The sequence below is a fragment of the Petaurus breviceps genome, unplaced genomic scaffold (genome assembly GCF_028583685.1).
Source record: "Petaurus breviceps papuanus isolate PSGF00001 unplaced genomic scaffold, PetGlider_PUasm1.0 91023, whole genome shotgun sequence".
Classification (NCBI taxonomy): Eukaryota; Metazoa; Chordata; class Mammalia; order Diprotodontia; family Petauridae; genus Petaurus; species Petaurus breviceps.
In genome coordinates, this window is record NW_027187398.1 from 3,169,435 (window position 1) to 3,192,750 (window position 23,316).

The window sequence follows — 23,316 nt, forward strand, 5'->3', positions numbered from 1 at the left end:
GAACCAGGAGAACAATTTATATAACAAAGATATCATAAAAACAAAACTTTATGACCACTGATAATTCCAGAAGACTCATGGTGAAATATGCTATCAACCTCCAGATACAAAGTGATAGACTTAGAATTCAGATTGAGGAAACTTTATGTTTAGACATAGCCAATGAAGGTATTTTTTTTTTGCTTCACTATATATACTTATGGTGATTGTTTTTCTTGCTTTCTCAAATGTGGAATAAAAGGAGGTGAGAGGAAGAGAAATTCAAAACTGAAAATTTTAAAAAATAGAATTAAAAAAAAAATATATGTACTTGATTACAGAACACACTGGCATAGGGGCAGGATATGGAGTTTTGATTATTTTTTTAATTCCAGAAATTATCACTGTTCAGCAGAATTACCCAAGACTAACAGAAAGACTGCTAGTACTCTTTAGGTTCAGGAATTGGGCATTTTTATATTGATAGATAATTATATGTTTATGGAAAGACCTCCAATTTTACACATCTGAGAGTTAACAAGATAGAAAGTTACATCTTTTGCAAAAGTACAGATCTCCTCCTGGCTTATAAGTAGAACATGAAGTATTTCTATCTTCCCTTATATTTAACAATTTGAAGTAAGGTCAATTATAAAATAAAATTTTATAAGGACAAGTAAAATTCTGGCAGCCTAAAAGATAAAACCATCAGTCCACCTGTGTTATCATCAAGTTTATTTGTTTTACACTGAGATAATACTGTTTTCAGGCCTTTTCCCCCTCCTCTGTGTTTATATTTGGAGATCAAAGAGAAAATATAAGCAAGCAACAGCTTAACTTTCATCATGGAGCAAACAGAACTGTTGGTCTTGGAACATCTTGTAGCTTGCCTGAACTCTAAAGTTGACTGGACTAAAAACCATTTTAAATAAGCCAATATTCTGTTTGAAGGTCAGCTTTGATGCTCCCTAGATTTCCCTCCAAATCTTGAGGCTTCTGAGAGTCAGACAAGACTCAGAAGTTTCCCTCTCTCCTCACTTTTCCCAGGAAAGCCCTCTACTTTTGTTCTCAATCAACTTTCTTGTAGTCTGATATAAGGAAAAGATAGTTTCACAAACATTAGTACACTGAACCTGCCAGTTAATTACAAATAACCAAGTTGGGGATGGGGGGAAGAACAAACCAAAAAGAACAGAATAAAAGAAAAAGAATACATTTCCAAAGAAGTTACTGAATCTATTGGACTCATCAAAATCTGGCAGGCAAGATAATTAAGACTGGTGTGATAGTTCAGTTATCTGATCCTAAACAATTCATTGTTCCTCAGTGTTAAATGAAAAATTCCCAATTTAATCTTCAATACCTAGAGCCTGGTTATCAAACACAAAGTAAATCATTAATCATATCTATGAATATAATACAAGAGCATATGACACTGCTCTTGCCAAATTTACTGAACTAGGCAATCAAAAGGGCCATCTTTTGGCCTGTGAAAGCTTATTATGGATTTAAGCCAACTTGACCACCTCTGCTACCCCCAGAAGGTAATTATCTTCACGCCCTTTTCACACAATGATGCTAGTATGTGAACTGTCTCTGGGATATGGTTAACTTACAAAAGAGCAGTTGTATTAACTATTACCAAACATTAAGGTAAATTATTTAGGATATCTTTATCATTCATTCCTTAGATATCCTATTTATTTTATAGTATACTTCTGGTATTTTGATTAGTATATCACTAAATTTATAAATTAAGTTCAATAGTACTGTGATTCTTTTGGGGTCTGAGACCAATTCACATTTTTTTTTTTGAGACTTTGGATGCAGCAGTACTGATTTTGGTTTCTTCTGAGTTTGTGTTTTGATTTTCCCTGTCACCATAGTAAGTTTCTATGATCAGATTTTTGTTTTTGTTTGCCCATTTGCCAGTCTACTTCTTGACTTTTAACTTTATGTTAAAGCTGGGCTCTGCTCCTGGGGTTGAGGGGGCACTGTTCCAAGCTTCAAGTTCTTTGGGCTACTGTTTTCAGAGCTAGTTCTAGGAGTCTGTAAGTTTTCATTTCTTCAAAGGTGGTGTAAAATAAAGAGAAGTGTGTTTGCTACTCTCCTGGCCTGTGTTCTGGTCTGTAAGCAAACACAAGCACTCTTCTCCACCCTAGAATTATGAACAGGGCCCCTGTATGCCTGATACTGCATGCTCTAGTGTGGTAGCCCTCCTCCTCCTCCTGACCCGGAGTCTGTGACTAGAAACACGTGGATAATGCATCCTGATCCAGGGCTGGCAAAGGGTTCCTTATAATCTCATTGTATTCTATCCGTTTACTGTCTGTGGGCTAAGAGCTCCAGAAGCTGCCACTGCTGCCAATTCAGTCACCCCCAAGACCTGCTACTGGTTTGACAGGGTGCAGCCTGAGCTGGACTACATTCCACTATGGCCTCAGTGACACAGACCTTTCCTAACAACTTCTAAGTTGACTTGGGACAGAAAATTGTTTCACCCTTTCCTATTTTTGGTTCTGTGACTCCATAATTCATTTTGAATAGTTATTTTAGATTTGTTTGGAGTAGAATTTAGGAAGAATTTAGGCAGGCAAGCCCCTGACTTTACTTCACCTTATTAACTCTGTACCTCTATTTTTTATTTATTCAAGGAGTCTTTTATAATAGTATCTATACAAATACTGACTGTTTCTTGGTAGTTTGACTCCCAAATACTTTGTGTATTTTAAAAGTATTTTGCATGGGACTTCCCTTTCGATTTCTGCCTGCTCCCCAATTCTGTTGTAGCTACGTACACTTGGCAGACTGTTCTATTTTTAACTAGAAATTGTAATGTAAGAAAGTTTATCTGAAGGAACAAAAAATCTAGCATACCAAGAGAAATAATCTTTTAAAACTACATCACAAAAGAGTGAAAATCAAAACTATTTGTTAATGGTTGAAATTTTGACAAATAAACAGAAAAGACAAGAGAAAAAGATTCAGAAATAATTTAATTCAAGGATCCAGTGTTCAAAAAACTAAAAAAAAAAAAATTATGTAGGAAAGAGAGTTCTTTCCTATTTGCCAAGAATCCTTGGATTCTTGAAATTGAAATCAACCTGGCTGACCAATATTATACAACTCAAAATGGATACATTACCTACATATTAAAGATCATAGCATAAAGCAATTAGAAAAGAAGCAGATAATGTATCTTTCACAACTATGGGGTTATACGGCAAATTCTTAAGTAAACAAAAATAGGCAAATACAAAAAATTAATAATTTTGATGGTATGAAATCAAAAAAGGCTTTTGTATTTGTGATGTATTAAAAGTTTGAGAGGGGTGGCTAGGTGGCGCAGTGAGTAAAGCGCCGGCCCTGGAGTCAGGAGGACCCAGGTTCGGTTCCAGCCTGAGACACTTAACACCCACACAAAAATACTAGCCTTGTAACCTTGGGCAAGTTACTTAACCCCAATTGCCCTCCAAAAGGCCCAAAAAAAAGTTTTGAGAGATAAAATTTTCAGGTAATTAATCATTTTATTAATCATGCTAGCAATAATTAATAAAAGGGATCAGTGGCACTTTTCAATGCAAAAAACCCCTCATGAACTTACTCAACACTTATATATCTTTGGAAGAGTGAGTATTCCTAAGGATGGCAATCAACACTGACTGATTAAAAAGTAATGAGAGAATGAATATTATAATGAGAGGCTTATTCTAATGAGGGTCTGAGGCCTGTCTCTGATCAATCATTCTCAGTCAAAGAGACTTATTTATACGAATATCACCCCACATAGGGTAACACAGACAAAAGAGAGAATCCACTTTTTCCCAGACCTGAGTAAAACACAATGGGCTGGAATCCATTAGTTCACTTAAATTAAAATCTCTTTACCTTTTGAACAGATCTGAGTTTTCCCTCACATTATCAACCCTGCATTTCAAGGACTGCCTGAATAACCTACAGTGGCTGACTTCTGAATGAAGAGGTAGAAAAGGTTTTTGGAAAAAGTTGTTCCTTATTCAATAATTAGTTATTAATATAAGAGAAAAATAATCATATCACTCAATTAACAAAATTAATGCAGTTAAGATAATGATGGAATTACTTGAAAAGGAAAAATATTCATGTCAAATATCTCTGATAGGTGTATATCTAAAACATGTAGGCCACTAATAGAAATCTGTATGATTACAAGATATTTTTCAATAGATAAAAGTTCTCGAAGAATTGCAAGCTACTGACAACCATGAAAGGATACCACAAATTGTTAACAATAAGAGAAATGCCCATCAAAGTAACTCTGATGTTTCATCTCCCACCTAGAAAATTTGGAAAAGGTGACAAAAGATGCAATAACAAATGTTGGAGGATGTGCAAGAAGACAGATACCCAAATTGACTGTTAGTGGAATTGTGAATTGGTTGAACAATTCTGGATATAATTAGGAATTATATGAAGCAAGTTACTAAGATATCTAAACTCTTGACTCAAGAGATACTACTGCTATACAAATCAGTGTAAAAAAAAAAGATTACATACATACATAATAAAATATTTACAGTAGCACTTTTGTTGGCAGCAAAGTATAGAACCATTAAGAATAGCTTAACAGAATGTGGTACCTGAATGTTACACACTATTATTGTTCATGAATGAATATGATGAATATGGAGAAGCAAGAGAAGATTTATGTGAATTAATGCAAAGTGAAGTAAGTAAAACCAAGAAAATAAAGAACACAATGACTACAATAATATAAAAGGAAAGAATACCACCAAAACAAATAAAACTAAAATTATAATGACCAAGCTTGGACCCCAAAAAGAGATACAAAGGAGGATTCTCCCTCCCCTTCCCCTTCTTTAAAAAAGGTAGGGGAATATGGATGTAAACTTTTTTATATCAGGATTTTTGGATGTGTTGGTCACTTTCTTTGATTTGATTATTTTTCCTCTTTTCCATAACGGACAGCTCTCTAATAACGGACAGCTCTCTAGGAGGGGAAGAAGGGAGGAATACATTAGAAAATGTAGTTAAGATAAAACAAAAGATGTGAATAAGTATCAGTTTGTTACTGCTCAGTAGTGTCTGACTCTGTATGACCCCATTTGGGGTTTTCTTAGCAAAGACACTAAAGTGGATTGCCATTTCCTTCTTCAGCTCATTTGACAGATGAGAAACTGAAGAAAATAGGGTTAAGTGACTTGGCCGAAAGTCCCAGAGGTAGTAAGAGTCTGAGTCCAGATTTGAATTCAGAAAGATCAGTTTTCTTGGCTCCAATCTGGCATTCTATCTACTGAGCTACCTACCTGCCTCGAGTACCAATTACTGTTCTATAATTACAAGAATGAGTTTTCTCAGAGGGACTTAACTTAGAAAACAGAAGCAGAAAATGTTGAAACTAAAGGTAAACTCATAGATCATCCTCTCAGTTTTTGAGATGAGAAAACTAAGACCCAAGGAAAGGAAGTATCTTGCACATGGTTACAGAGTAAATCAGTGGCAGAACAAGCCTGGCACCCAAGTCTTTGACTTTTAGTCCAAGTGGTCATTCTGTAACTAATCAGCCTGGAAGCATATCTCAGCATAGCAAAGGTATCAGTAGCTTCACCAAACTTAGTAAGCAAAATTCAACCTATAATTCACAAGTCCAATAGCACATACCACATTCTGTGCATCACCCTGAAACCAAATGAATCACAAGCTGTAGAAAAATCTTTGTTTCCCCAGTGTCTAGTAAAACATTTATGTTACACTAATTGTTTGAAGATGTCAGACCTACTGTTTGGGAAAAAAGGGAGCTGAACTATTTTTGCCTGCTATACTATCTACATAAAATTATTTTAAAAGGAAATAAAAATAAAAGTGCTTTAAAACATTGTAAAATAAATATGTATATATGTAAAGTAAATATCCATGCCATATGAGAAACCCAAACTGATTACCATGCATAAATATTGCCCAAAGCACAGCAGAAACATTGAACAATGGGCAAGCTACTGAGGCTTGTAAATGGAAAGAAACTCTGGGAGAGATGAGATTCTTGAAAGCACATTTTTTTGGTTGCTTTTCTTTGTCTCCTCAATGCTTAGCATAGTGCCTGGCAAATAGCAGGTGCTAAATAAATGCTAATTTACTAAGGGCTAATTTATTAAGAGGCTGGGGGGAAATCTGAAAAATGTGAGATAACACAATTCCCATAATTAATTTCACTGATATACATCTATGAAAAGAGGTCTTGCCTTTGGTTCAGCATTTGACAACTGGAGTAGTGTGATGTAGAGCCAAGACTGTGGAGTGAATTAAGATTTTCTGTTTAGCTCTCCCAGCCCAATCCTCTAGATAACTTTTAAAAAATGCTTCCAATCAAATTTTAAGGAGGATAACCAGAAAATACAGTGATTCATTTTTCTGCCCCAGGAAAACTTAGGAGGACAGAAAGGGAGTTCTACAAATAAGTAGGTAGGAGTTGGCCCACGTGGCAGAAGTGGCACCAATTATGGAACCTGGAGGGGCAGTAGCAACAGCAGCAGCAGTAGTAACACCAGGAATAGTTGGAGTCTAAGTAAAGTAAGGGGACTATACTTTTGGTCAGAGAGATGTTCCGTGGGACCCTTGTGTTAGCACTGGACACAGGGTGAGACATCATTTGGGAGTTCTTCTGCCTATCATCCAGGTTTCAGTTCCAGAGAGTAGAGGAGAGTACTTATCATCTTAGGTGGCAAGAGAACAGAGGCCCTACCTGGATAAGGAGCAGAGTGCAGGCAGGAGGACAATGATCAGAACTCTACCCAGATCACCCTGCTTTGGAAACACAGAAAACCTACCTGTCCCCAGATCTAGCCACAGAAACTCAGGCTAGCTACCACCCACCCCCCCCCAACTTCAGAGGTGAGCATACACTAACTCAAACACAAATAATAAACTCAAGAAATAGGTTAGGAAAATGATCAAACAAGAAAAAAACAAAAAATAAAAACTTGACCATAAAAAGCTACCATGATGACAGGACAGCTCAAGACACAAACTCAGAAGAAGACAATGATTTGCAAATATCTATAAACAAAGCCTCAAAAGAAAAAAAATGAAGACTGGACGCAAGTCCAACAAGAATACCTAGAAGAGCTGAAGAAAGAATTTATTTATTTTTTTGCTTTGTGGAGGGCAATTGGGGTTAATTTAAGTGACTTGCCCAAGGACACATGGCTAGTTTTTGTGTTGAGTGTTCTGAGGCTGGATCTGAACCCAGGTTCTCCTGACTCCAGGACCAGTGCTCTATTCACCATGCCACCTAGCTGCCCCAGAAATTTTTTAAAAAGAGGAAAACATGATTTTAAAAATCAAGTAAGAGTTGTAGAGGATAAATCAGGAAAAGAGAGTAACATGAGAAAATTATGAGAAGAAAATTAACAGCTTGGTAAAAGAGGCACAAAATCTCAAAAAAGAAAATAACTCCTTAAAAATTAGAATTGGTCAAGTGAAAGCTAATGATTCCATGAGACATCAAGAAACAATAAAACAAAGTCAAAAAACTGAAAAAAATGAAAATGAGAAATATTTCACCAAAAAAACAACTGACCTGGAAAACAGACTGAGGAGAAATAATTTAAGAAGTATTAGATTACCTGAAAGTCATGATCAAAAAAGAGCCAAGGAGAAGGGAGGCGCAGTAAGAGGAAGTAGAGATAATTGGGAAATAAGTTTCATGACATTAATTACATATCTTAAATATTAAGAACAAGGTTAGGCATAGAGTAACAACAGTACATCAAGATATACTCAAAATGGATAAAAGATTTATACATAAAGCATATCATAAGTAAATTAGGTAAGCATGGAAAAATGAACCTATTAGATATATAGATGAGAAAAGAGGTTATGAACAAACAAGAGATAGAAAGGATCATGAGAAATATGATGCATAATTGTGATTAAATGAAATTTTAAAAGTTTTGCACAATAAAACCAACGCAGCCAAAATTAGAAAGAAAATGGTAAATTGGCAGGAAAATTTACAACAAGCTTCTATGATAAAGGCCTCATTTCTAAAGTATAAAGGGAACAGAGGCAAATTTATAAAAATATGAATCATTCCTCAATTTATCAATTTTATCAATGGTCAAAGAATATGATCAAGTAGTTTCAGAAGAACCCTTTGAGGACATTTAAACAAACAAAAAAACCCTCTTCTCGAATACTTCCAGGGACAGAGAGCTCACGTCTTATCTCCAGGTTGTGTTGCCATGAAGTACAACTGACTAGTGATAGTTGTGCTGCTTCTTACTACCTATATCTACTCAGACCTAAATCTCTATATTATGAACACCAAGAATCTATACTCACCAGTTCTTGGAAAAGTTAATCCATTCATCTTTGGAATTTTGGCCCTAAGTACCCAGACTTATTGATTTGTAATTGAATAAATGCAAACTAGTACACTAAACTGTAGGTCTCAGACCATGTTTCAACTTCTCATCCCACCTCTCCACAGGCCATTACGTTATCAGTCTCTCCCACCTTTCCATCTCTTCTCCTTGGAACAATAATCAAACCAATACTGCTAATGTTTCTAGAAAGTGGTGCCAATTGAATATCCTATATAGCAATTCACCAACTCCATGACCCCCTTTCCTGGTCATCGCTTCCCATAAGTGTTGTCTTCCTCATTAAAATATAAGCTACTTGAGAGAAAGACTATTTCTTTTTGTATATGCATCTCCAGTACTAAGCAGAATTGCCTGGAATATAGTGATTAATAAATGCATTCTGAATGATGAATTGTGTCATCCTCTTATTAAAAAATATTCAATGACTCCCCAGTACAACAAGGAAAAGTAGGAAATTCCAGAGTCTAGCATTTAAAGATCTCTACAATCCAGTCGGGTTTTACCTTTCCAGTCTAGTTCATTTGTTTCATCCTTTTCACACACTACATTCCAGGCAAACTGACCAGCCATCTTTTCCCTGTACATGACATTTTTGCCTCTGTACTTCTGCAATAATGCATGTTCCTCATGTACTTCCCCCACACCTCTACTTCACAGAATCTTCAGTTTCATTCAAATCAAAGTTCAGTTACCACCTCTTACAAGAAGCCTTTCCTGAGTTCACTGGTTATTAACCATCTCTTCTCCTCTAGAAATTATACTGTCTAGCCTATAGTCTTATGGACTTAAATAGATATTCTATTCCCCCCCAGTCCTGTAAACTCCTTAAGATTAGAGATCGTTTCCTTATTGTCTTTGTATGCTAGGACAAAGTACAGTAGCTTAGCACATAGTAAATAATAAATATTTGCTTAATTTGTTGAAAATCTCCCGTGTTTTTGTTAAGATTTGCTTCTGCTAAGAGTTATTTTTTTAAGCAATAATAAATAGCTAATTGAAGGCTCTATTGGCTGAAAAGGTAACAGAAATTGTATTATCTTAAACCCACACAAATCATTAGCATTTCTATATATAACTAATAAAACCCAACAGCAAGAGATAGAAAGAGAAATTCTATTTAAAGTTACTATAGACATTATAAAATATTTGAGAATCTACCCGCCAAAACAAACCTAGGAACTATATGAATACAATTACAAAAACTTTTCACACAAATAAAGTCAGATCTAAATAACTGGCAAAATATCAGAGGCTAAAGGGTAGGCTGAGCTAATATAATAAAAATGACAATTCTACCTAAATTAATTTACCATGCCATAATAATCAAACTACCAAAAAATTATTTTATAGAGTTAGAAAAAACAATAACAGAAATAATATTATGGTATCTAAATTTCAAAAATATTGGGAAATAGACAATATGCCCTTTCACTTGAAGAACTACACAAGAGAAGTGCACAAGAAGTTTAATGTCACTTAGGAAACTGACTTCTTAAAAAAAGTATTTTGGGGTTTTTTCCTTATATATTTTTCCCTGATGAAATATGACTATAATTTGTCCCCAAATTTAAAATATCGGATAGACCAGTTCAAAGAATAATGGCATTCAACAAGAGTTCACTAAATATATTCTGGCTTTGTAGACATAACACAATTTACACATGCCCTTTAATGAAGATCTCCAGATCTAGAGTGGCATAAAGATAAAGATAAGGAAATATTTTAGTGTGTGGGCTACCTCAAGGAAGTTCACCTGGTCGTTCAATAATTAATAGGAACCACAGCAATGGCTAGCTTATAGAAATAAAGAAGGGGAAGAAAAAGTTAAGAAAATTGTATTTATGCTTAAAAATTCAAATCCAATTAAACCAACATTGTCAATGAATCAACCAGTGGAATTCTCTCAGTATTTCTCATTTTATCTCTGCATCTCTCTATCTTATCTTTATCTTATCCCTGACTGTTCTTTTTTTTTCTATCTCTGTCATGTCTCTATTTCTCTCCTTCACCTCCCTCATATTCCTCTGCCTCCTCTTTTCTCTCCCTTTCCTCTCATCTCTTACTCTCTCTGTGTATATGTGCATATACACATGTATGTATTCTTACAGTTATAAAGCAAAACCATCCATGTATAAAATATAATCATATTCTTAGCTGTTCAAAATGTGAATTCTAGAATTCTTGTGTGAATTTTGACCTGCAAGTTAAACTAAGGGTATCTTAATACAGATTTAAGGTTTAAAGGTTTAAATCTGCTTTAAGACTTTTGGCACATTCTGTATGTATGCACATATTATCACAAACCCAGGTTTTTCATAGATTTGTTATTTTTTTTAAAGTATATGTAGAAAAATATAGATTAATACTCTGTCCATGGTGCCTAAACCCTAAACTCATATATAAAGGTGGGCTGCCAGTGAGCCACTGCAGCCTGTCAAATTGAAGATGTTACATATGAAATTAAGTATCTAAGAACAAAAATAAAAATTGAACCATTGATTTTGTTTGTATTGTCCCTGTAAGTGTTATATGTGTGTATAAGTTACATATATCAAAAGGGAGAAGGAAGGTAAGAGAAAGATATGATTCTAACAATGTAAATGACATTGAAAAAGGCATTAAGAATTGCTTACTACCATGGTACTCTTCCTTCTAACTTGCAGCTGAAACCTTCCAACCTTCCATGTGTTATCTCTCACATTAAAATGTGAGGTCTTGGGGTGGCTAGATGGTGCAGTGAATAGAGCACCAACCCTAGAGTCAGGAGGACCTGATTTCAAATCTGGCCTCAGACACTTAACACTTACTAGCCATGTGACCTTGGGCAAGTCACTTAACCCCAATTGCCCTGCCCTCCAAAAAAAAAACAAAAAAAAGAGGTCTTTAAGAGCAGAAACTATCTTATTTTTCTCTTTGTATCCCCATCCCTTAGCACAGTACTTTGTACATAATAAGTGCTTTAAATGCTTTATTCATTCATTTAATATCTAGAGAGATCTGGCAGTAAATCTTTTCAAACCAACTCCTACCATATTACAGAAGGTCACATTTTAGAATTCTGTTTAAAGACTGTAACTGCTGTTCAATGTAAGGAATCAGGGAAATCAGCATTTATCAAGGTCTTATTATGTACCAGGCACCGTGCTTTGCACTTTACACATATCTTAATTTGATCCTCTAAACTACCTTGGGAAGCAGGTGCTATTATTTTCCTCATTTACAAACTGAGCAAACTGAGGTAAACAGTTTAGGTGTCTAAGGCCACATTTGAACTCATGTTTTTCTAACTCCAGCCCCAGCACTCTATTCACTATGCCACTTAGTACCTCTAGCAGGTGCTAGTGAGGCCTATCATAGTTTTCAGCTCCATTTCTTAAGACTCCCGTACACAGGGGCAGCCAGGTGGCGCAGTGAGTAAGAGCACCAGCCCCAGAGTCGGGAGACCTGGGATCAGTTCTAGACTCACTTAACACCCACACAAAAATAAGTGGCCATGTAACCTTGAGCAAGTTGCTTAACCCCGATTGCTTTAAAAAAAAAAAAGACTCCCATACACAATGACATTTCTTTTACACTGAACAACCCCACTACTGATCCTGATCTTTCAAGTAAATATATCCTGTCCTACAAACTGTATTTTCTTGTTGGATCAATGTCCTGTGCTAGAGACTAATTATACAAAGATGAAAGAAAAAATATTCCCTACCTCCCTCCCTCTCTCTCTTTCTCTTCCTCCTTCCCCAACTTTAGTATCCCAATGTCATTCCTTCTTCTCACATCACCAATCTAGCAAAATTAGGCTCAAATGATTTTGGTTTCCAAAACTTGAGTGAAACAAAAGAGAGACTTGGAAACATGCTTGTTAAAATATGCATGTATACTTCTCACCACAAAGCTGTGAACATACTACAGGGCACTCCTTTAAAGCTAAAAGAAATCATGTGACTATCAAATGGTTTCAATTTAGTAAACCTACTAACCAGCAGGATTTCTTTCTTTTCTCTTTTGGCAATTAAAGGTACTAATTGTGTTTCATTTGGCTGGACTGTTCGGAGAAAAATTGTTTAATTGTTAGACATTTATCTGATATATATTTCTTTCAAGAATAATTCTGCTGTGCATCTTATGTTCAAAGAGAACCTTGCTTTCAGTGAGACACTTCATTGAAGCTGAATAACACTACAATAATGTTAAAAGTACCCATAAGGTTTCTACCACATATGACTTAACTGCTGAAAACAAGGAATATTTTTCTTACTACATATGTGCTTTATAAGGAAAATTGTTGTCAGATGCATATGATATCCCAAGTCACAGACCACAAAACAACTTAATTCAACATAATTAGATTCACATACTTGATTTTTTGTAGCCTGATTAAAGAACCCTCAAAAGTTTCAGCTAAATCTAGAATAACTTGATTGTAAAGAAATAAAAAAGCAAGTAGATCATGTGCTGCAAATATTTCTAAATACATGATACATATAATTTATTAATTTCCTGAGTCTAAAAGAATTTATATGAGGAAAGCTGTGAAAAAATAATTTTCATGATGGCCAAGTTAGGATACTTGTATTTTGAGATTTTGTGGTTAGGAGACTGTAACAAAGTCCTAACTCAGTGGTCAAATTACATAGCTGCTCAAACCCTTGGTTTTTTAAGCTGTAAAATGGGAACATAGTTGGTATTCCCACTTTATATTCACTGATACACAGAGGATATGCAAAACATAGGAACAGAGAATCCAGACAGCTAGCCAGGATTCAAAAGCATTGCAAACAAGTTAAAGAGATAGGGTATACATACAGAAAGACAAATAACAGTGTAAAAGAATGTGTGATATGTGGTACAGATAATGTGTGCTATAGGATTTTTGGTGTTCAAAAGGACAAACACTTTGGGGATGAGGGCTTGCTGAGCCCTTTTCAGGGCTGTTCATCCATCTTTGGTGTCTACCTTTCACCCGACTCTCATCTACAGCTCCAAGAAGCCATAGCATGTGCAGTGGCCACAGTCTGGCAAACCATCTCAGCAGATGAGCTAAGCCAGGTTGAGGGAAACTAAAAGGCCACAAACTTGTCAGTGATTTAGGGGATATCTCTCCCAAGCATGTGAAGACTTTTCCCAGCAGAACAGGCAGATGAGAATAATTTGTTCCAAAGATCATGAAGGTGGCTGAAGCAGGTTCTGTGGAGCATTCAGAGCTTGCTCATACATCAAAGATGCCAAGACTTTTGTCCTGCCATTGGATTTCAGATGACTCAGGAAAAGAGAGTAAGAACTGATGACTGTGCAACTCTGTATCATTTAAATCTAATTCACCCTCTAGTCAAGACATCATCTGTAATGTCACTGGTTCTCTTTGAAAACGAAGGATAAACAAGCTACAGGAATTCAGAAAAAAAGGAGAGCTCATTGAAGACTACTAAATTTTAGGAGAATTTACTCATTCTTTTAAGTTTTGTAAATAGGTCAAGTTCTAAAATGTGAGAAGCATATTGCATTTAATTTTTATTTTTACTCCATTCCAAAATATTAGAGGCACTGATGGCACTGCCATCCCTCCAGTCAGAAAGGCCCTGTTTCAAGCCCTGCCTCTGACATAGGATGGTTTGTGATTCTTTTTTTTTCTCCTTTTTTTTTTTTGGAGGGTGGAGGGCAGGGCAATTGGGATTAATGACTTGCCCAAGGTCACTGGCCAGTAAATGTTAAGTGTCTGAGACCGGATTTGAACTCAGGTCCTCCTGACTCCAGGACCTGTGCTCTATTCATTGTGCCACCTTGTTGTCCCCTTGCTTTGTGATTCTAAGGAAGTCACCTAATCTCTCAGTGCTTTGGGCAATAAACTGAGGCTCTCAGTCAGAAAGATGGTGCTAGTTAGAATTGTCCATATCAACAAAATCACAGGTCTAGTTCCTATCATTTCAAACTTAATTTAAAACATGCTACTTATTACAAGAGAATCACCTCTTAATAACCAAGTGTCCCACTTGGAAAATTAATATAATTTCCATCCCTTCAACGTCCATAAAAACAATAAGTCATTAGGAAATGTTTCACTGATGCATGGCATCACCGATTGTCAGATATGGGAGGAAGGACAGTGGTCATTGAACACAACTGATGACAAAAGGAATCCTCCTTATCACATCCAGTCTTTGACTGAAAACTTCCATGGAGAGGTAAACCACTCTTTCTAAGGCAGTCCAATATACTTGTCAACAGTTCTAGTTGATAAGATTTTCCTGAAATCAAGGCTAAATTTGCCTCCTTGAAACTTTGACCAGTGCTCCTGGTTCTGGCCTAAGAAGCCCAGAGGGGCAAATCAAGGTCTGTCATACTCATCCTTGTGGAAAGCTATCACATTTGCCAAGATTCCTTTCATCTATACTGGCTAAAAATCCCCAAGAACTTCAACGGACACTTGAAATGGACTCAAAGTACTTTATGACAATGTCATCCTTCTTTGGACACAGTAGAACAAAGCAATATCCTATATAAAAATCTGTAAAGAATTATGAATTCCTCTGCAATTAGAGAGGGAAGTCTTAATAATATTATATGTTTTGGCTACACCTAATATGAATGCAAAAATAGTAGCAATCACTGTCCAATTGACATATAAATAACTTGAGTTCAAAACAGAAGGCATGGAAACAGTATTGCAACTTGATTTTTGAACAGCTATAATATTAATAGCATCAGAACTATGAGAAGATGCAATTGCAAAAGAAATACAAGATATAATCTCTGTCTTAATAAGCTTTAATGACATGTTTTGATACCTAACTATTTATCTATTCCTACCTTAGAGGCAAAAAGTTGAATTGGTGAGACAAAGGAAAAGTCATGTACATGAACCCATGAATGTTTACTGAGCTTAATTCTAGTGGATGCAAATTGTGAATATAGTTATTAATTCACCTGATAGAGCATTAGGAGAAATTAAGTTAAAAGTTATGTTTGTAGTGGTTGGAATTCCACTCTCTAGTTTCTTGCTCTCCCCAGAACAGCTGGTTTGGATAAAATGCTCAATGGTGATAGTTTGGGAAACATGTTGAATGCCAAAAGCTGAGATTTCCCAATTCATCTAACAGAATCAAAAAAGTGAACTGAGGGAAAACCTCCAAGCCACACTACACATCTGTAGCTATTGTATCAATAGATCTTTCTGAACTATGACAGCAAGAAAGGAAAAGCAAGGGGGAAATATGAGGAGAGTTCCATAAAGATTCCCATTTAACATACTTTATTTGAAATTCAGAAAGTTTGTGTTAGGGTTCGCTATAATGTTGAGATCAGAGAGTCTTAGCTGAGGGCAAGACTTCTGACTTTACTACTCAGAGTAAAAAGACAATCATTTTTCATGGTAATTCTAAATGTCTTTAATAATTTCACATGTCATAGTTCCCTTTAACATTTGAGAATGTTCTCCAAAAGAGGGTAACATATTCTCAGGTATAGTTTTTTCATTTTTTTCTTAAACACATTTTTGCCTTAGATACTGCTATGAAACAAAAAGGACTGGATTTTGGATAAGGCTCTGACACTCTTTTAAAAGTGAAGAAACTTAAGGGCTGCTAGGTGACGCAGTGAATAAAGCACCGGCCCTGGAGTCAGGAGGACCTGAGTTCAAATCTGGCCTCAGACACTTGACACAAAAACTAGCCATGTGACCTTGGGCAAGTCACTTAACCCCAAATGCCCTCCAAAAAGCAAAAAATAAAATAAAAAATAAAAGTGAAGAAACTTGAAGGAGAAAAGTTTAGCAAAACCGTAGATTTGGAGTTCTCTGGTAGCAATGTAACGTATGAACAAAGATAATACCTCACTGTGATTGTGCAAAACTTTTCTCCAGAAAACATAGCTCCATCACAAAAGATATCATTTCCTTCCTGAAATTCACATTTAACTCCACTATGATATAACTGACAGCATGGAGGAAAACCAGGAATATTACATTAAGAACAAAGATATATCTTACTTTGGCTTCAGTCTCTCCCCTATGAAGGGTGTATAAATGATGGACAGCACTCTGGGATGAGGACCACGGATGAGTCAGGATTTGGAAGACATGAAAATCATGACCAAGGGTATCTGTTGTGACAAGAAGCATACCTGGAATACAAAAGTCAAGGGGGAAAACATAAGGTCTTGTCCATAGAGATACTTCCTTTTTTAAACAAGTAACCCTTCTTTATGAAGAATTTAATCTTGTCAGGGGTAGAAATTTTCCAGGACATATACTGAAAACATATATTGAAAACTTTTTACGGGTGCTCAACATCTACATGCTATATTCGTCAATAATAACTGGCAGAAACTATGGCAAATACTTAACAAGAACCAGTAATAAAATCTTGTAGAGAAGAAATATCTTCCCTAGAGGGTTATGAACCTTAAAAAGCTGTTTCAGGAAAAGTATATGTTCTGAAGTGATGGGAAAGCAATATGAAAATAGTAGTAATGAATAAAGGTAAAACAAAATGGAAAGAAATTAAAAGGATAAAAATGGATTGATAAAAGGGTTATTATTTTGAATGGCAAAAGAATTTTAGGGGCAGCAAAATGATATGGACAGAAACCCTCATAGCTTAGACCAACTATGGTAGACGTGTTATTTTGCTCTCTGAAATACCATCTTAAACTCATTCCCAACTCCATAGAGTTGTAGTTAGGTCCCATGAATGCACAGTACAGAAAGTGTTTATGGCTGAATGAAGTGACTAAGAAAATCAACTAATCCAAAGTCATCTTCTCAATAGCATCTTCTTACAGAGGCTCAGAAGGCCTGGTTTTCAGGAAGGCAAGACCTGCTATCATAAATCAGGTGTAACCTCAGGGATTAGCCAATTCAAAGTGTGAATTTAAAAGAAGTTAGTTTACAGTGTATGAAGCCAAAATGGGACATAGAGCTCAAAAATATGTAGACTCCTAGAAAATGTTTTACTTCTCTCCCCATCCCTCCCCTTTTCTATGTCAATCTATAATCAGTTTTCAGAACATTTATGAGAAGGTCTCTTTAGGTCAGCTCTCCAATTGTTTATACAAGAAGGGAGCACTTTGCTTCTATAAAGTCTGCCTTTATGGCTGAACTTGAGAAGACTGTAGAAAATACAATCATTCTTGATTTGACAGTCATTCTTATTTACAGCAAATCAATATTACCTTGCTTATCAAAGTAATGTCACAAATTATCTCACTTACGGCACACTAGGGTGTTTAAAAAAGCTTAAAGGGGAAACCAGGTTATCTGAGCAGTTGTTAAAAGGGTACATTAGAAGGCACAGACATGGCTGTAGTTTTCAATGTCAGAGCTTGGAAGTTTCTTTTAAATGACTTAAGAACTTCAGTTGGATAGGAGTGGGAAATAGGGAGGAGGGAAGTGAAAAGTGCATTGAATCATGGAATCTCAGAACAGAAGACCCTGACAGTCACTTAATTCAAATCATTCAGACTAGAGACACAATAGACCTTTCAAAAACTGAAAGTAAAGAAAATGAAAGCATAAAATACAATCTCTCCAACCTTCCTGACAAGGGTCAAGACACTTTTACTTGAAGAACTCTAGTGAGTAGCAATCCATTAGGTTTTGAAGTACCCCATTTTGCTTTTAGATAACAATACTGATACCAACTCAATAATCATGTCTCCCTTGGGATGGGGTTTCCCACTGCCTAATGACTTAAACATACTGAGGGCATCTAGGTGCTATACTCTCTTGTCATTTATCTAGGGTTTCAACTATTTGGTAACCAATTATGTGCACAAAATACATAAAAAGTACACATTTTTAATACAGATTACTTCTTAGAAGTGGGAGACTACAAAATTTATATATTAAAAAGCCCTTCCAGTCCTACCAAACACCTTTTATGTCACAAATGTGGTGCTGATACCTAAATTAGGAAAAGCTAAAACAGAGAAAAAAAATTATAGACCAATTTCCCTATAGAATATCGATGTGATGATCTGAACAAAATACTAGCAAGGCAATAACAGCACTATATCACAAGGATTATATACTATGACCAGGTAGGATTTATGCCAGGAATGCAGGTTGGTTTAATATTAAAAACTATTAATATATATTTTATATTACATATAATATATATAAATAAATAAAATAGCAATAAAATCAACAGAAATCATATAATTGTTTCAATAGACACTGAAAAAAGCTTCTGACAAAAGATAGCACCCATTCCTATTAAAAACATTAGATAGCATAAGAATAAAAAGGGTATTCCTTAAAATGAGAAGCAGTAACTGAAGGAATTAGAAAAAGGCAATGAGGAAACAAAACTATCACTCTTTCAGATGCTAGGATAGTACACTTAGAGAAGCCTAGAACAACAACCAAAAATTTACATGAATTAATTAGCAACATTAGCAAAATCACAGGATATACAACAATCATCAGAATTTCTTTACATGACCCATAAAGCCCACTGGCAAGAGATAAAAAGAGAAATTCCATTTAAAATAACTGCAAACTATATATGGTACCTGCCAATACAAACCCAGGAACTATATAAACAAAATCACAAAACATTTTTCACACAAAGTCAGATCTAAACAACTGGAAAAATATCAATTGCTCATGTGTAGACTAAGCTAATAAAATTTAAAAAATAACAATTCTGCCTAAACTAATTTCCTTTTTCAGCATCATACGATCAAATTACCTAAAAATTATTTTATAGAGCTAGAAAAAATAATAAAATTCATCTGGAAGAAAAAAAGGTCAAGAATATCAAGGCCATTAACAGGGAAAAAATACAAAGGAAGGTGGCTTAGCAATACCAGATTTCAAACTATATTATATAGCAATTATCATCAAAACTATCTGATACTGGCTATGAAATAGTGATCAGTGAAATAAATTAGGTACACAAGACACAATAGTCAGTGACTACTACTAACCTAGTCTTATCCCAAAGATCACAGCTTTTGGGATAAGAACTCACCATTTGACAAAAATTGCTGGGAAAACTGGAAAACTATAGGACACAAACTAGTTACAGACCAACACCTCACACCGTATACCAATTTGTGCATGATTTACACATAACAGGCAATACCATAAGCAAATTAGAAGAGAAAGGAATAGTCTGCTGGTCAGATCTGGGGAGTAGGGGGGGAGAAGAATTCATAACCAAAAAAAGATATAAGAAGTATTACAAAATGTAAAATAATCTTGATTATATTAAATTAAAAAGTTTTGTACAAACAAAACCAACACAACCAAGATTAGAAAGGAAGCAGAAATATGGAAAACAATCTTTACAGCAAAGGTCTCTGACAAAGGCCTTATTTTTCAAATATATAGAGAACTGAGTCAAATTTATAGGAATACAAGCCATTCCCCAATTGCTAAATGATCAAAAGATATGAACAGGCTGTTTTCAGATGAAGAAATCACAGCTATCTATAAGCATAGGAAGAAGTGCTCTTAATCACTTTTGATTGGAAAAATGTAAACTAAAACAACTCTGAGATATCACCTCATACCTCAAATGGGCTAACATGACAAAAAAGGAAAATGATAAATGTTGGAGAGGATGTGGGAAAATCAGGACACTGATGCACTCTTGGTAGAGTTGTGAACTGAGCCAAACATTCTGGAGAATAATTTGGAACTGTGCCCGAACGGCAACCAAACTGTGCATAATCCTTTGATACAGTCATGACATTACTAGGCCTATATCCCAAAGAGATCATAAAAAAGGGGAAAGGACCTACATGTACAAAAATGTTCATAGCAGCCCTTTTCATGGTGGCAAAATATTGGAAATTGAGGGAATGCCCATCAATTGGGGAACGATTGAACAGGCTGTGGTATACAAATGTAATGGAATGCTATTGTGCAATAAGAAATGGACAGGGAGATTTCAGAAAATCCTGGAAAGACTTGAATGGACTGATGCAAAGTGAAATGAGTAGAACCAGGAAAAAATATTGTAAAGAATATCATATTGTGTGATGATCAACTATGAATGACTGAGCTCTTCTCAGCAACACAATGATCCATGAAAAGTACAAAGAACTCACAAAGGAAAAAGCTGTCTAAATACAAATAAAGAATAAATGGACTCTGTATGCAGATTGAAGTACTCCATTTTGCTTTTAGAGAACAATATAAATAATAAATAAATATAAATAAAAAATAAAAAAATTTAAAAACCAACTCAATAATCATGTCTCCCTTGGGATGCAGTTTCCCAATGCCAGATATTTTTTTCACTTATTTATTCTTTCTTGTGTTTTTTTAATCTGTTTCTTCTTTCCCAACTGTGAATAATATTGAAATATTTCTTACATATAGCACATGTATAAACTATATCAAACTGCCTACCATTTTCAGAAGAGAAGAGGAAAGGGAGGGAGGAAGAAAAATTTAGAATGCAAAATCTTATAAAAATGAATGCTAAAAATATTATTTTCATGTAACTGGGGAAAAAATAAAATACTATTAACAACAAAAAAAAATCCAAAAAAACCTGGAAGGTTGCTACTTGGTAAGAATCCTTGTTCTGTGTAATTCTTTGGGGGAAAAAGAGGCCTGGGGAGGGTGGGAAACGAACAATAAAATAAACTATTAATCTGAGTTTAAAGACTTAGAAAAGTCAAATTATTCATATACAAATGAATCTCCTTTAGTTGATTCATGTATTTCATATTTTTGTAGTATTCATTTCTCTTCATTATCAGTTATGTTACATACACAGTATATTATCAGACATACTGGAGAGTGGATGACAGCATAAACAAAGTCAATGAAAATGAGATTTACAAAGTTCATTCTTGAAGGTAAATGCTTAAACTTTCAAGGCTCCAGTGAGAACAAAGCAAAGCCCAGGTACTTCTGTACTGTCTGAAACCCTTGATGTTTTGTATCTTAGAAATAACCACATAGTATCACAGGAAAATATAGCTTAAAGGTATCTTCACTGTACAGTTATCAAACCATAATAGTTGCTAGGATTTGAAAACCTGCAAGGCAGAGCTCCAAATTAACCATTTTAAAACATCATGATTCTAAGGTGTGCAGTTATTAGGTCAGATGTACACAGTATCTGCCTTGTTAAAATATGCATTGATATGGGCCCACATATCTGGGACTTTAATCTGATCCACATGCTTTTCTGTTCCACATTGATCATGTTTTCCTTCTTTGCTCACCCTTTAATTTTTAAAATAACTTCCTTGTTGAAAAAGAAAAGGGGTGAAAGATTATACAGCATTTGCGGGAAGACAGGAGTTGGCATTAAAATAGAAAGATGAGCTCTATCTGATCTGGCTGTTTGCATGGCTAATCCAGGATCCTGCTTTGTGTCACCGTTCTGAAGCCAAGGCACCTCATTAGATGAACTGTATCACTCCAGTCTGGGTCCAGCAGATTGTATTTTAGGGAAAGAAAACTTTCCCTGCATGTCTTTCTTTGAATTTTTATCTAAAAGCACATGCTTATCCAAGTGCTCCTAATGTGCTGCCTCCTCAGCTATCCCCAACTACGATTCCATGCTAAAGAACACCTTTCTCCTGTCTTTAATGTCATTCATGTGTGTGAAGTTTGCCATATCAGTCTCTTCCCTTTTTGAAAGCAATGTTTCAACTTCCTCTTCTACTTTTAGCTGAATAAAAAGTTTTAATGGTTACAACTCAACTGTTCAGTTTCTCATCGTCTCTCTACAAAAGTATTTTCTGTACTTTTAAAAAACTGCAGTGCAAATATGATACCAACAAGAGAACCAACTGAAAGTGAATCATTTCTATGTTTTCCTCTGCGAAAATTCATCAGCTACAGATGACCCTGACTGGGATTCTTTTCAAGCTATATCAATCTCCATCACAATTAGCATTCAACTGAGAGGAAGATCCACACTAGTGCTTTATCAAGACTAAAATAATATTTCCTTGTTGTACATTTTACATATGTATAATCACAGATGAAAAAGGAATAGCTTCAGGTTTCTCCTGCTTGTTTTTCAATCTGGCATTAATAAACCAATTCTTACAAATGCATAGTCCAGCAAGAACTTGTGGGACAACATAAGTATTATCTTCCATGAATCTGATTTCAAGTTTTGATTTGCTTTTCCATTAAATGAAAGGTATATCAAGACTTAATTACGGATAGTGCTTATCCCCAGAGGACGTTAGTTAAATCTTTCCCAGAACAGTTCCAAAAAGAAATGGCTTAAACTTCATGTAGGCCCAAGAATACATATGCTTTCTTTTAATTTATAACTTCCTCTTTTTCACGCACTCTGCTGGGGGAAACAATAAGCTTCTTTCAGGAAAAAGACTTAAAAAATACACAGAGCATATACATAAAAGGAAAAAGTAGTAGGGATGTAAACTGCGGCTTGAGAGCTATTTCTGCAGTATCAGAAGACTAAACCAGACTCTGGCCTGGCCATAAACTAAACCCACGCCCCAAATGAGGTGCCAAGCCACAAAAAGCATTTGCGTCAACTGGGAATACAAGGAAAAGAAGGACTTCTAATTATAGGGCCTGGAAGCGGAAACCTTGAGTGATTAGGAGTTTAGGCGCTGCTGTATGTTTATCTAGGAGCTTCCTCTCTCTCTCTCTCTCTCTCTCTCTCTCCCTCTCCGCCTCAGTTTGATAGATTAGAATAGAACAAAAGGGTGGGAATGAAATTTCTCATGGTACACAGTGTTCTCCAAAATACAAGGGAGGTGGAGATGAAACACTAAGGCTTTTTCAACCTTGTAGGAACATAAGTCTTTACAATCAGGCGTCAGCTGGTTAGCCCCAAAGTCAAAATTAAAGAGTAGCAAATCTCTGTTGGGCATTTGCTATAAAATTTAGGGAACTTGAGTAAGTTAAGCCTTTCTACCACATCCTATTTATAACACCTACCTAATTGTACATTTGTTCATTACACACACAGAAGTGAGATGCAAGTCATATAATCTCTGGTTT

At 35.5% G+C, this 23,316-nt stretch overlaps 1 protein-coding gene across 15 annotated transcripts in view; it reads right to left on the bottom strand.

Annotated features, from left to right (window-relative positions):
* The window catches only part of BCAS3 (BCAS3 microtubule associated cell migration factor), a 795,613-nt gene that overhangs the window by 502,239 nt on the left and 270,058 nt on the right, over positions 1 to 23,316 (bottom strand). For all 15 annotated transcript variants that reach the window (XM_069077894.1, XM_069077893.1, XM_069077887.1 and 12 more), the window contains one exon: positions 16,348 to 16,481. In XM_069077894.1, coding sequence (XP_068933995.1) covers positions 16,348 to 16,481 — 134 coding nt within the window. The remainder of the gene's footprint in view (positions 1 to 16,347; positions 16,482 to 23,316) is intronic.